Source organism: Pieris rapae, chromosome 17, assembly GCF_905147795.1.
Source record: "Pieris rapae chromosome 17, ilPieRapa1.1, whole genome shotgun sequence".
Classification (NCBI taxonomy): Eukaryota; Metazoa; Arthropoda; class Insecta; order Lepidoptera; family Pieridae; genus Pieris; species Pieris rapae.
The window spans coordinates 1,887,130-1,902,125 of record NC_059525.1 but is presented as its reverse complement, the minus strand read 5'-3'; the positions used below and the strand labels follow the sequence as shown (position 1 = coordinate 1,902,125).

Here is a 14,996-nt window from a genome sequence, read left to right as displayed (position 1 = left end):
TTTCAAGGCAGTTTTTGCCGCGAACCACCTCTTAAGTATTTCCAAACCAATTCGACTTAGGGTCCTTAAAGAAAAGAGCGTACAAATTCTTAAAAGGCCAGCAACGCACTCGCGAACCCTCTGACATGAGAGTGTCCATGGGCGGCGACTTAACATGACGTGAGCCTCCTGCCCGTTTGGCCCTGTTCTATATAAAAAAAATATTTTTTCACGTTTATTTTTTCCCAAAACTCACAAAAGCGATAAGGGCGAAAGCAGTTACGTAAGTGAAATGAATTAACTATGGCAAGATGTAACTGAGAGTTATTTTTCATTTCGCGTTCAGTTTCTATCTTAAGAGCAACCGTTTAAGCTGCCACATTAACATGCCGCGTAGTCTCTCTATCATGAATATTTATACCAGCACCGCATCAATGTTCAGCGATATTTAACGGCATCCTCGTTACTGCAACTAATGTAAGATTAAGGCGTTCTTATACTTGATATGTTTTATAGACGCATTAAGTTCAGGTGCATTTATTACTGCTGCATAATAATAGAATTTTTATATTCGCTATTTGCTCACTAATTCAATACAATCAAGGTTACATACAAATTACATTTCTTTAAAAATATAAGCCCAAGTTAATTGCTTTTTTCAAGCTAATATTGGTAATAGGATACCGAAAATGACTCGAATTTAGAGCGATATAAATACTGCAATAAATTATGTTGAACAAACTTTATTTACGTCAAGGAATAGGAAAAATAAAGTAAAAGGGTGTCCTTAACTATAACATTTTTGATTCAGATATCACTTGAAAAAATGAAGTCGGATGTTTGGACCATACATATAGTTATATCTGATATCAATTCCCGCAAAAATCTTTATTGAAAATAAATAAAAAAAATATATTCAGATAGAAGATAGAAGTTAATCTACGATTCTATTTAGATTAAACGCTACGCCGGCGACTTTAATTATCTTCAATTCCATATCATTCATTTCTTCCACAATTTTATATCTCAATCTTCAATTCCAATACTTTTCCGCCCCAATAATCTGAATCCCAAGCGTATTTAAAATCAATATCCGAACTAAACCAATTCACAAAATCGGGACACGGTAAAATCGAGCGCTTTTATCAGCGCTACTGATAGCACTGTGTCACAGAGCATCGTTTAACGTCCTAACTGTCCAATCACAATGAAATAGCGTCCGCCACTTGGAAAACTCCCAGATAGATGACGAAGCAAAAAATCAGTGAACAATCCTAGTCCCTAAGGAGGAGAGGTTAATAGATTTCATTAATTAACCCGTTCAGTGAGCCGGGTGATTGCAGCGCTGGACCGAGATAAAAAGTGACAATTCGGTACTGAATTTCGGACGCGTTTTTACGTGGGACGCGGGTAAGCTGGTTAGAATTTGTTTCTCTTTCGCCTTATCTAAAGCCGCAATACTAATGTGTTTGGTAGTTGGGCGACGCTTTTTGTGTTAGCGAATAGACAGTTTGCGGGGAATGTTTTTAGAATGGATATCCAATTTATTTGTTTCAAGTTTTGAATAGAATGTATATTTTATTCGCTGTATTTGAAAATGGTATTTCATGCTGTTTTTTCAAAGCATTTATGAAACATTCTCAATATACTAAAATTTGTTTTGTTTATATGCAGGCTGTATTAACGTGATAGTGGAATAAAATATTAATTGGTTAGAGGAATTGAGAAGAGAATCCTGTTTGGGTATTTCCAGTAAATGAAACGTTACAGGGATATGTAGAATTAGATATTTCTCTGGTCACCAGAAATTCGGATGAGCAATATCCATTAAAAATAGTCCTCGAGCCTATGTCACCCTACGGCGACATGAAAAGCGATGCAAAGGATCGCTTTTCATTTTTGATTAGTTATTGGAAGGAGACGGACGTCTCTCCACTCACTTTCTAAAATTGTTTTTAAACTAACCTTCTACGTACCTACATACATCTATATCACACATTTTAAAGATCATTATAAACTCTGATCAAACATTTCGTATTAGCAAACAGTTTGGTGCTTTAATTTGAAACTCGCGATGAAAGAAACCACCAACTGCTCTAAAGCGAATGGCTGCTTATTTTTTATTGTTCGACCAGTGGAGAGTTAGCTAAGCGAAATGGCCGTACTGCTAACCGCAGCTAAAGGTCACAAGAACGTAGTACTCAAGACGAAATAAACTCTATCACAACGACATAGAGTCGTAAGTGGCGTATGGTAATATTCGTAATGTATTTATTCGTATGTTGTCGACCGTACGTTAAGTATTGCCTTTTACCTGAGATGAAAATGCACTATAATATTGAGCGCTATACTGTTTTTAAAACATAAATACTGTTTCATTTAAGAGCTTAGTTGTTTTAATACATATCTCTAGAGTTTTGTTTCTATTTGTATGTTAGCATTACATAATAAAACTCTATATATTAAAAATATCATAAGTTTCAATAGACAATACAGCGTCGTATGGTGAAATGTCAGCGCAATGGTGAAATGTGTATGAAAAATTGCTAAGAACTTAATAAATCGACTTTTTTTAAGGGCTCAGCACAGGCTGTTTTGGTAAGCGTAGTTCGGCCTTAATGGGCGTGTTTATTTAATCGATATTGATCGTTTTACTTAAAACTAACACTCGAAAATATAACTATGCGGCTTTGAGATACCTATACTAATACTGTAAAAATATATTAAAAGAACTTTTATCAGGTAACTTAAAAGTTTTTTTAATATATATCTAGGTAATTAGGTTATTTAAACATTATTATTTCTTGGTTAATCTACCAGTTGATACTGTCCATTACGTTGAATGACATATGTCATTGTGATTTATCCACGCAAAGTTTGTACGTTTGAACTAAAATAAAATTATTTAAATTTCGAATTTGTCACTTTGAAGTATTCAAATGTTTCTAGAAAAAAAATCAACGCTACAATCTCTTTAGCTCTGGCCTCAAATTTCTGAATCTGTTTCATGATCATTTTTAAATCTATTAGGCAAGTAGGTGATAAGCCTCCAGTGCCTGACACGTCGTCGATTTTTTGGGTCTAAAACATGTCGGTTTCCTCACAATGTTTTCCTACACCGTTCGAGCAAATGTTAAATGCGCACATAGAAAGAAAGTCCATTGGTGCACAGCCGAGGATCGAACCAACGACGTATGAGAGTCGCACGCTGAAGTCACTAGGTCAACACTGCTCAAATGTTTCCAGAAAGGAAATAAATAAAACGGGCAATTATCTACTTTGGGAGTAAAAAAACTGAGCTCCACTTAAAGAAGTCAGCCATAACGGGTTAAGTTGTAACTACGTCTATTATAAAAAGAGGACTTTCAGCAGAAGGATTTAAATGGACTGCCATTTTTCGCGGGAGCTTGAACAGACTTCGGACTTGGAATTTATGTTTGAACTATTTTAGAATATTCCAGCTGTATATTAAAGAAACTTTGTTTGTATTAGCTAATTTTCAACATGTTTTTAGCTAATGTATTAAATTTAAAAGAGCTTTTTTGAAATGGTTTAGATATATTTAGGCAGTTCTTACCGCGTACAACCACTTTGTGGAACCAGCTGCCCACTGAAGTATTTCCGAACCAATTCGACTCCTCCTCAAGAAAAGAGCATACCCATTCTTAAAAGGCCGGCAACGCACTCGCGAGCCCTCTGGTCATGAAAGTGTCCATGGGCGGAGGTATAACTTAACATGTACTATATAAAAAAAATATTTTAAATATTACTGGTGCATCCGTAAAATCTCAACTTTTAATACCTATCCGAATAGATAAGACTAGGAATATATAATTTTTTCTCATTACAAAGAGAGTTTGGATAACGTGCCCTTTTATATTAAACAAAAGAATTATCCCAACACAAATCTTGAAGATGGGCAATTTGAACGTTATTTGACGCAAAACTGTTACACAAATCAAGTTGATAAGTTAGGGTTAGTCCATTCCATTTTCAATCGTAAAAATAACGCTGCGTTGTTTGCAATTTTCTCTATTCAAGACATTTTACGTTTCCCCGGCGTCCAATTGTTTTCTCGCGAAATATATGTTTCAATGTCATTTTTAATGAAAACTGTCGCTGTTATTCTCTTTGGTTTCAAACATATTAATGCGTTAATAGTCAGATATTTATTGAGGCTTTATGTGAAATAACTACACGCAGGTTATAAGGTTTTGAACGTTCTCGTCTCACTCTCCAACCATGGAAAATCTTTGCAAATGACTGATATTTATAAACCTAATTTCCTGAAAGTTACACCCTGGAATCATTCATCCATAGAGTCATTTTTCATATTAGGTGCCTGTTATTCAAATATATATACCCAGAAAATTGTATTCTATTTTAAACTAACAGCAACCAAGCAATGCTGTGGCTAAGTTTTTTGTTATATTACATAGTAGTAAACTATTCAAGGGTAGGAGAACTTATGTGAAAAGTAGATAGCTTATGTGAAACGTTGGTACTGTTAACACAGCGCCATCTGTTAGAATTGTATCAAATAATAAACAAATATTTGCAATAACATATACATACAATATTGCTCCTACTGCTATAAATTGAAATGTAAGCAATCCTATCTTTTAAGTTAAAGCAAACTGCACATGTTGTGCAAATTTGATTGATATGGGTTTGGTAGTTTAGAAGTCCATAGCGGACAATCAACGTGATATACGTGTTAAATTACGATTTATATACATTAAGATATACGTTTTATAAGTATAAGCTAGTTACAGTAATAAGCCGAGATTAAAATTTAAGTTCAAATAGTGCAAGACCTCGTCTATGCAACTTTATAAAATGTATTCGTGGCTGTAAAAGTTAAGCTGTACAAGCTTTCCCGTCATCAAGCCACACACGAGAAAGGCTTACGTCTTCCTTGTCACGTAAGGGTGCGAACAGTTTTAACATTGAACGTGCTCGAAAGTTAGCGCAAACTTGCCTTTGGTGATTTTCAAGAATCAAAATATAATATTGTGTGTTTAGTTTTCTTTGTTTATATTACGTAAATATTTTTTTGTAAAAGTAGAAAGCATGCGAGAGAAACTGAATATTACAATTGCCATATTTCATAAAATTTGCGTCCTTCAACCAAATTATTGTTTTGCTGGTATTCAACCCAGGAATACAGGTTATATGCTATTATTAGTCGCATAAAATTAAATAATAATGCTTCAGAGAGAGTTTCATTCTTATATTTATGTCTTCGTTGAAGCCCATACAGGTAAATTCAGGGCAAAGACTCTTAATATCAGTAATAAAAAAAAGTCTATACATTTTAAGTAGGTACATTTTCTTTCCTAGATGTAAGATCTGGAAACTATTTCAGTAAAAACCTGTGTCAGGGTTCCCAGCTCCTCCATAAACAAACTTAATTCTTAATTACTTAAAATGATTATATTATTTAACCTATTTTATTTATTAAAGATAAACCATCAACCGTTATCATCACGCCTGATTGCATGAGTAAATGTATGAGTGAGTGAGTGAATCAGTACTAGATTTGCGAGAAACTAGATTTAACAAGGACGAACATCTATGTACGATTTTAATTTAATTAGGTTAGGAAATGAAAAACAACGGCAGTTATATGATAAGTGTTTGTATTGAATCAAATAAAAATACTATTAATAATACATTATTTATATGAGTTCAGATATGACTTTTATATACTATCACTAAACTTCAGGTGAGCCTCTCCTCCATTTGCCTCCTGTAACATAAAAAAGTGAATTTTACACAGGATATATTTTATCATACGATCTGGGACTAGACAAGTTGTTTACCAGACGCTAAAAGCTGGTTTTTATATTGAACGCATAATACCAAACTTCACCTTTAGCAATAACACAATATTTCAATCGAATAAGTTGGCCAGGCACGATCTCACCCATCAATAGCTATTTGAAGACAATTGTATCTTGTCGTCTTGTGTCACGTCGCAAGAACAGTTGTTTTCAATGTCTGATCGTAAAACTTGCTCCTAAGTCGTGTGTGCTCCTTTACTCGATGTTTTACGATTTAAGAAAATTAAATTACGCTCGCTACAAAGTAATATAGTTGTATACGTCGCATAAGTTAAAGGTATGATTTATTTGTTTATTGTATATAATAATAATAATAATAAATTTATTGTTTCTCAAATTTTTACATCAATAAATGAGTATGAGACAACCCCCTGTAAGTCAAGATACACTTGTTGGGGTTGACTCGCTAAAAACATTTGATTGAACAACTAATAAGTTGTAAAATTTATATAATACTGCTACGTGTTTTATGTTATACCACAGCTACGCCGTAGCGCTACGAGTAGCTCCATTCCCTAAATAACGATGCAGACGGTGTTACATTGGCGCAACGACTGAGTTTCGTCAGCGTTAAAATCCTTTGATATATTGGCTCGTTATTCGAACCATCTTCTTCGGGGACGGGATTGTTAATCGGACCATTTGTCACGATCGCGCTTGGTATTCACTGCAAAAGAACGACTCAAATTACGCGACCAATTTCCCAGAGGAATCTGGTTGTGGCGATTTCTGGAATTATCGAAGGATTATCCGATTTAGTTGATATGAAAGTGAACATTGGTTTACCACTTATAAATATGTAAATATGATAAATATAAAATGGTAATAACTTACAATGTTGCAAGATAATTTTTCCTATGAAAATATTTGTTCTGTGTAAACTTTCAAAGGTTTTTCGCTTAGAAAGCAATGTGGGTTATAAACTTGTACCCAATTTGTTGACGAATAATTTTATAATTTTTCATAAACAAACTCGGTATTTGTATAAAATTACAATACTCATTTACATGATTTATAGCGCACGCCACATCAAAATATTGCATGAAAACATGCATGATATAATTACATACCCCAGTTACTTGTAAGCATCGTTAGAATAAAACTAACTCTGCACAACTCCCACTAATTGGATTTAGTCTGAGTTTTTTGAGATTACATATAGAGTTTGTAACTAATGAATTATTTAAGGTCGTGACCCTCAATATGCAGGCTGCTTTATTTCGTATAACACTATTTATTTTTAAATTAATAAAGAGAGTTCACAAGACATTAATACCGAGCTATACTCCACTAATATACTAAATATATCGAAAATAAATTGCACAATAGTTACCAAGTGCACACATTGAATTAAAAAAAATAGTTCCTTATTTCTATTCCTATACTATATTTTAGACAAAAATTATTGATAAAAAAATTTTGCTTACGTACTCACTCTAATATTATTTTTACTTATGTTTGAAACAAACTTGGTATTTGAGTCATATTTCTTTGAGTAGTTAAGTTAGTTAGTTAAATAATGTTATATACTAAAATAAATCAAACATTAGAAGAAGTGTCATCAAGAATAACAGGGACCATGAAATTTAAAAAATAACACAATTATTCTCATTCCGTGCGATGGTTCAACGTGGGTCATTTGGTTACACAGTGTATTGACTAAGAAAGCCTAAGATGGTTGCCCTTAGTTCGATTCCTAACCAAAAGTACCGTCAATGCATCTACATTCAGTGTAGGCGGACGATACATACAATAACACCAAGTGTTTGACGTTAATCTTGAAAAATGCTCCAAAGATTGCAATGGGGAGGAGAACAGCCTGTGGAACATTCTGCTCCTCACTTACAGCCACAGCACACACGCATCACATGCTTGAGACGAAGCGAATGAGAAAAGGAAAAAAAATATCTCTCATTATATCTTTTATTTAAGTTTTCCTCTTTGATTATTGTTATTTTGTGTGTTATAAATAATATGTATATTTCTAAGTTAATTGACTTTAGACAAAAATTATTGATACTAAAATTTACCGTGCCTACATATGGTGTCATACTAAATCTAATTATATTTATAGTTATGTATGTTTGAAATTTATTTGAATCACATATATTTGAGTAGTTCTATGATGCCCTCTATCAGATGTTTGACCCATATTAAGTCAGTAAAAGTTACGCTACAAATTGCTAGTGTTGCCAAATTGCTGACGAGAGTTTCCTAGTTGGCTCGGTCAGAGATTACTTGACCTTACCTTATAGAATTAAGATTTTTAATTTGTATACCAATTATACAAAAACATTGAAGTAAATTATGAATTCAGTTGTACATTTTCTACATTATATTAAACTTAAATAACTAAATCGTGATTGATTCAACGGGTGACCCTAATAGGTATTTAGTTAAAACAAAAATATATTTATTAAATTTTTTAATATTTTTTACATGTCATATTTTAATATTAAACATTTTATTCATTTTACTTTGTAACTAGTCCATAGATAGCTAGGCCATAAATACGTATACATAAAATGTTTTTATTTTTTCAACATTTAAATTATTTTGAATTTGGAACACGTATGTTATATTAAAAACTTCTTTTAGTTCTGTGCTATTTCATGGTGTGTTTTCGAAAGCCAAGGGTGGCCATTTATAATATAATAATTTTTATTTTTTGCCGAAACTTTAATAAATATGTAGGCCATAATTTTAATACTATTACATTACTACAATAAAAACGCATATTCATTTGAACAGAAGTTATGACTGGACAATAGAATTTTGATACAGATGTACGATACGATATGAAGATAGATTTAAGATATTCAATAAATGAAATTCAAAAAATAATTAGACTTTTGCAAACATGAAGATATTGTGACAAACACACCACATCACCTAGTGTAAGCGTGCAAAAATTTATAAAAGTAAAAACATTATGGCCAAAAGCCGTATATGGTTGATACTACACTATATGCTTATTATATACTCACATTTCAGGGCTCCGTCCGGGACCGAGTGTCAGAGCTGAGTCACTGGATGCGGTCAACCTATCAGCAGTGTCAGGAGGCGACGCGACACTCCCTTGCGACACTCGCTCGCCGCAGCCTCCTGACGCGTTGTTACTTGTCGTCTGGTATAAGGATGACGTGCCGATATATAGGTAAGAGTTTTTTCAAAGCATTATTTATGATATAGCAATACTTTATTTATGATACAATCATACAGTCAACTATCATATAGTAGACTAGCAGACTCGGCCAAGTGTTGCTGTGGCTAAGGTTTTTGTTATATTATATCGGAGTAAACTATTCAAGGGAAACTTTAGGAGTACTTATTTGAAAGGTAGATAGCTTTTGTGAAACGTTGGTTGGCGGCGCTGGTTGCTGATTATATTATTTATATTTATTGCAATTTAAAGTGGACTGTAATTTTCTTAATACGGTTGCTCAATATTTGGATTTTATATTGGTGAAAGAAAGAAAGGACACGGCACAGTACCTTCAACCTTCTCGGCTTCCTTTCTTATGGCTGCATGTGGCTTCTTGCTGAATAAACAAGATAAATAATTAATAAGGTTAAACGAAGCGATGCGATGCGTGCGGAGACCGAAACCAATCCACAATGCGAGGCGTCCAAATTAACACTACCCGCTGCTCAATTTTCCTTTTTCTTAAATGTCGACGCATTATTATGCGTCACCTACAGCCCGTTCCGGTACTAGTGCCGTCATAGGGAAGGACATTAAGGAGGGATATATTGAGCAACCATTAAGATAAAAAAAAAATGCGAATTTGGCGCAACCATTCCCCCGGGCTTGAAGGGTGGCCTTCAAAATAAAAAAAACAATAAACAATAAAATAAACTAGAATACAATAATCGAAAAGTTCATTAAGCTTAATAATCTACCTAGTGATCTATTAATCTAATCTATACAAATGTAATATAATATAATAATGCGAGAGGTACCGGGATCATTGGATAGCGTGCGACACAGTGGCCGCGAGTTCATCACTGCCTCGATCTGTGCAAGTACCGTGCTGAACTCCTCGAACGTTAGAATTTGATCACCTATCACCCGGTATAAATGAGTCTTTACACTTTTGATTGCCGCTTCCCAACTACCACCAAAATGTGGAGCGTTAGGCGGAATCATTTGCCATGTAATAGGATTTTCGTTTAATACGCAGCGAAAGTCCTCACTGAATGCGTTAGAAAAAATGAAATTTTGAAGTTCGCTTAAATAGGAACGTGCACCAATAAAATTGGTTCCATTATCAGAATAAATGACTTGGATTGGACCTCTGCGCGACATGAATCGTTTTAAAGCATTCAGAAATGAGTTAGTACTTAAATCAGTTGCGGTTTCTATGTGAATCGCTCTTGTCACAAGACATATAAATACGCAGATATAAATCTTTTCACTTTTACTACCCCGTCTACGAATAGGGGTATATGATAAATCACTATAGAATTTCTTCCATGCTTTAATAATATGAGGAGGAGCAATCTCATCCCAATCCTGTTTTAAAAGCCAAAGCTCCTTTATTAGAAGTTTTACGTGTAGTATGAAAGGTGCGGCAAAACCTAGCACGTCCCATAAACGGGCAATGATAGAAAGCATATTACGCTTAGTTGCTGTGACATTAGTTAAGTTACTTACTTCGAACGAGAAGGTATCTGATTTTGAATCCCATTTTACACTTAAAACTTTATGAAACTCATTTGAGTCAAAATGAACTGCTTGCGGATGCAAATGATGGGAAGGTAAAGAAGAAAGTAACTTTTCAGAATTACTAGACCATTTTAAAAGATCAAATCCACCAGCTGAAAACATTTTAATAAGTTGAGAGGATACTTCAACTGCTTCGGGAATCGAATCGCAACTACAGCAAATATCGTCCATATAATAATTACCACGATCAATAACGTCAGCAGCCAAAGGATATTTGGCCCTTTCATCATCGGCTAGTTGTTTTAAAGTCCGAAGCGCTAAATATGGGCTTGAAGAAAATCCAAAACAAACGCGCTTAAATTCAAATAATTGTAACGGATCAGACGGATCAAATCTATAATAAACGCGTTGATATTTATTATGTTCAGGAAGGGTTTTCAGTTGTAGATACATCTGTTTAACGTCAGCGCAAAAGGTGATAGGGAACGTTCTAAACCGAAGTAGAACTGCAAATAAGTCAGGCTGTAAGTTAGGACCGACATGTAAAATATCATTAATCGATATGTTATTATCAGTCTTCGCGCTGGAATCGAGCACCATTCTAACTTTGGTGCTTATAGATGACTCACGAATTACACCGTGATGTGGAATAATGTAACCTATATTGTCGCACTGATCTACTACAGGAGAAATATAATCTTTTTCCAGATATTCAATGAATATTTTGTCGTATGCCTCACGATAACTAGGCGATGACTGTAATTTACGTTCGAGTGACATAAACCGCTTTTTAGCTATGTCCATAGATGAACCCAGATTAAGAGGGCTTTTCTTGAATGGAAGTGCAACAACATATCGACCTGACAATTCACGATACGTGGTAGTCTTATATATGCGTTCACACTCTTCCTCTTCCTCACTAAGGAAAGCGGAAGACTTAGATGACGGCTCCTCAAGCTCCCAGAATCTTCGCAAAATGTTTTCTAAAGGGATACTCGAGTAAGCGCATAAAACCGATGAACTTTTTATATTAAAATTTGTAGACAAAATAGGCGCTTCACCCATTAAAATAAAACCAAATGTGGTTTGAACAGCATCAGGCATACCAGGCGGTCCCTGGATACGACCCTGCTTGAGTAGTTTCGAAAACAGCTGCGCACCGATTAACATATCAATCTGACCGGGTTCATGAAATATATCATCGGCGAGCGGTACGTTAAACAAATACTCCAACTTCGTTCTATCAACCTTAGAAGTGGGTAAATAATCCGTAATGCGTTTCACGATTAAAGAATTAATAGAATATTTAATATTTTTATCAAAACGAGAGGATATAACAATATTGGTTGCTCCTATTATATCATTCGAACAGCCACCAAACCCGTTCACAAACATAGGTTCGGAAAACGTATTGTAATTTAATAGTAACTTTTTACAACACTCAGTCGTTATAAAATGATTTTGAGAGCCGTTGTCTATAAGACAACGCAAAATATGCGGGTTACCACGCATATCAAGAGTACATACGCGGGCAGTACCAAGTAAAACCGTTGACGGTTGTGATATTAAAGTATTCGCTTCATTCTGCAATGAACACAGAGAAATCGGCGCGTGATTGTTATTAGGTTCGTCAAAGGAGCCAGACGCGACGCGCGGGGTACTGTCGACTAGCAATGACTCACGCTGCGACTTAATGGCTTGCGCGTTTGATCGCAGTCCATCGATAGCAGGTTCGAACGGTTTCTCCTGTTTATTGAACAAACTGGAATTTAACGAAAAATGCAGCAATGTATTGTGCGTATTAGAATTACATGTTTTACAACTTTTAACAGAATTACAATTTGTGGTTTTATGTTTTACGCTTAAACACTTCACACAATAATTTCGTTTTTTAATGATATTGAATCGTTCTTTTGCATTTAATTTTAAAAAATCAGGACAACCGTATAACTGATCATGGTTTTTACTATGACATAAAGGACATTTTAAATTAGTTTGATCAGAGTTAGAAGTTACAAAAGATTTCACGGTTTTGGCATATTTATTATTAGCCGGTTTAATAATAATAGAATTTGTTCGATCCAAAACTTTACACTGTTCTCTTAAAAACATAACTAATTGCGTGTAACAGGGTAATTTTTCTTTTCTAACGGAATTCTCAAATGAAATAATTGTTTCGTTATCTAATTTTTTAAGTGCCAAAAATAAAAATAAAAAATTCAATTTATTAGGTATTTCTAGGTTTTCAAATGCTGCGATTGATGTAACAAAATTATCAAGAAAATTATTTAAACCCTCTGTAGAAGAACTAGTTAATGTTTTGAAATTATATATATTATCTAAATACTGAAAGCCGAGAGACCGTATATCTTGATATTTATCAACCAAGGTAGAATAAATTAAATTATAATTATTCGCGGTTGGATTTATGCCAGCGATCACAGTTAGGGCCTTACCTGTTAGTTGCCCACAAAGATAAAACACCTTTTCTGAGTTCGAAATTGACCCATTATTATGCACTAAATGGTTAAAGGCTTCATAAAACGACGTCCAAGTATTTGGGTCGCCATTAAACTGTGGTAATTTAATTGGAGGCAATTTCAATTTCGGGTGATCTAATTTCTCCTCAGGTGAAGTATTTTTAATTTCCTGCAGCTTACTTTGTATGGTTACGTACAGGTCCTCAAAGGACTCCCATGTTTGAAAAGAAGGAGTGAACTGAGGGTTATGCTTCATTTGTTCAATATTTAATTGAGTTACTAACTCATTAAATTCACTACGAAGTACTTGTATATTAAACGTTTTAATTTGGAAATTTTTTTCGTCTTCTTTACTATTAATATTTAACGACAAATCGTATAATGATTGCATCTTAGAAAAATACGAATTTTGTCGGGCTTGTAATAATAATATGGAACTTTGAACATGTTCTAACTCGATTGGTGAACATTCACCGGCCTTTGTTCTTGTTCTTTTGTCCATATTATCTACAAATAATTATTAATCGTTTCAAAATTAACTTTATAAAATAAAAAATAAAAAAATAAAAAAATTAAATATGAACAATACGATTAAATTAAACTATAAACAGATTTATTTCGATTGTTCACTATGAAACAATTTTTAGAAACAAGTGATGTAGGTACTAATGTTACGCATGATCATTCTCACCAAATCAGGCACAATATATTATTAAATACGTAATACGTAATACGGTATATGAAATACGGATAATAGATTTATAAATACATATAATATTTAAAATCTATATTAAAATTGTCGTTATACAGGTAATATAAAATGCCCACCGGCAATTTCACCTAACGAACAAAATTGAAAGAAAATATACGAAAATAAATATGCCTAACTATGAGATATGATACATATACGGCTCGAAAAGGACCAAAAAAAATGGCGGCGCTGGTTGCTGATTATATTATTTATATTTATTGCAATTTAAAGTGGACTGTAATTTTCTTAATACGGTTGCTCAATATTTGGATTTTATATTGGTGAAAGAAAGAAAGGACACGGCACAGTACCTTCAACCTTCTCGGCTTCCTTTCTTATGGCTGCATGTGGCTTCTTGCTGAATAAACAAGATAAATAATTAATAAGGTTAAACGAAGCGATGCGATGCGTGCGGAGACCGAAACCAATCCACAATGCGAGGCGTCCAAATTAACACTACCCGCTGCTCAATTTTCCTTTTTCTTAAATGTCGACGCATTATTATGCGTCACCTACAGCCCGTTCCGGTACTAGTGCCGTCATAGGGAAGGACATTAAGGAGGGATATATTGAGCAACCATTAAGATAAAAAAAAATGCGAATTTGGCGCAACCATTGGTACTTTTAACACAGCGCCATCTGTTAAAATTGTAACAAATAATAAACAAATATTTTCAATAAAATAAAATTGCGACTATAATTAAAAATCTAAGCTATCCTATCTCTTAAGTTGGACTAGACTGCTCACGGTGTGCCAATTTAATTTAAAATCCGTTAAGTAGTTTAGGAGTCCATCGCGGACAAACATCATGACAGGAGATTTATATATATATTAAGATGGAAACGGATTCACTTGATCTGTGATACTGTACTTAAAATTTAAGTTAAGCTAGGGTAAATATAGGTTTTCTATGTTTAGATATCTCATAGCGAAAATGTTTATTCATAAAACAACAAAAATATTTTGCACCAGACTCTTCCGCATTTTAAATGCGTTAAAAGCAAACAATCTTATCTATGCAATAACACAATGTTATCCTTCAAATAAGATATAATAAAAGTATCGTTCGTAAAAATATTGAATATGGAATGGGAACTTTCTAAAAACTATTTGAATAGTATAATTTGTAATTTAAAGTTACTCACTGGCATAACTCACTCGCTACAATTCTTTGGCGTAACTCAGATTTTTAGCGCAAGAGAATTTTTAATCAATACCAGTAACCCAGTTTTTCAGCATTCATAACTGTAATTATTTATTTTTCAATCCA

General features: G+C 33.8%; 1 protein-coding gene across 1 annotated transcript in view; it reads left to right on the top strand.

Annotated features, from left to right (window-relative positions):
* Positions 1 to 14,996, top strand: part of LOC110999252 (hemicentin-1-like) — a 154,891-nt gene that overhangs the window by 82,021 nt on the left and 57,874 nt on the right. Inside the window, exon 3 of the mRNA XM_045631859.1 lies at positions 8,820 to 8,982. Within this exon, the coding sequence (XP_045487815.1) occupies positions 8,820 to 8,982 (163 nt within the window). The remainder of the gene's footprint in view (positions 1 to 8,819; positions 8,983 to 14,996) is intronic.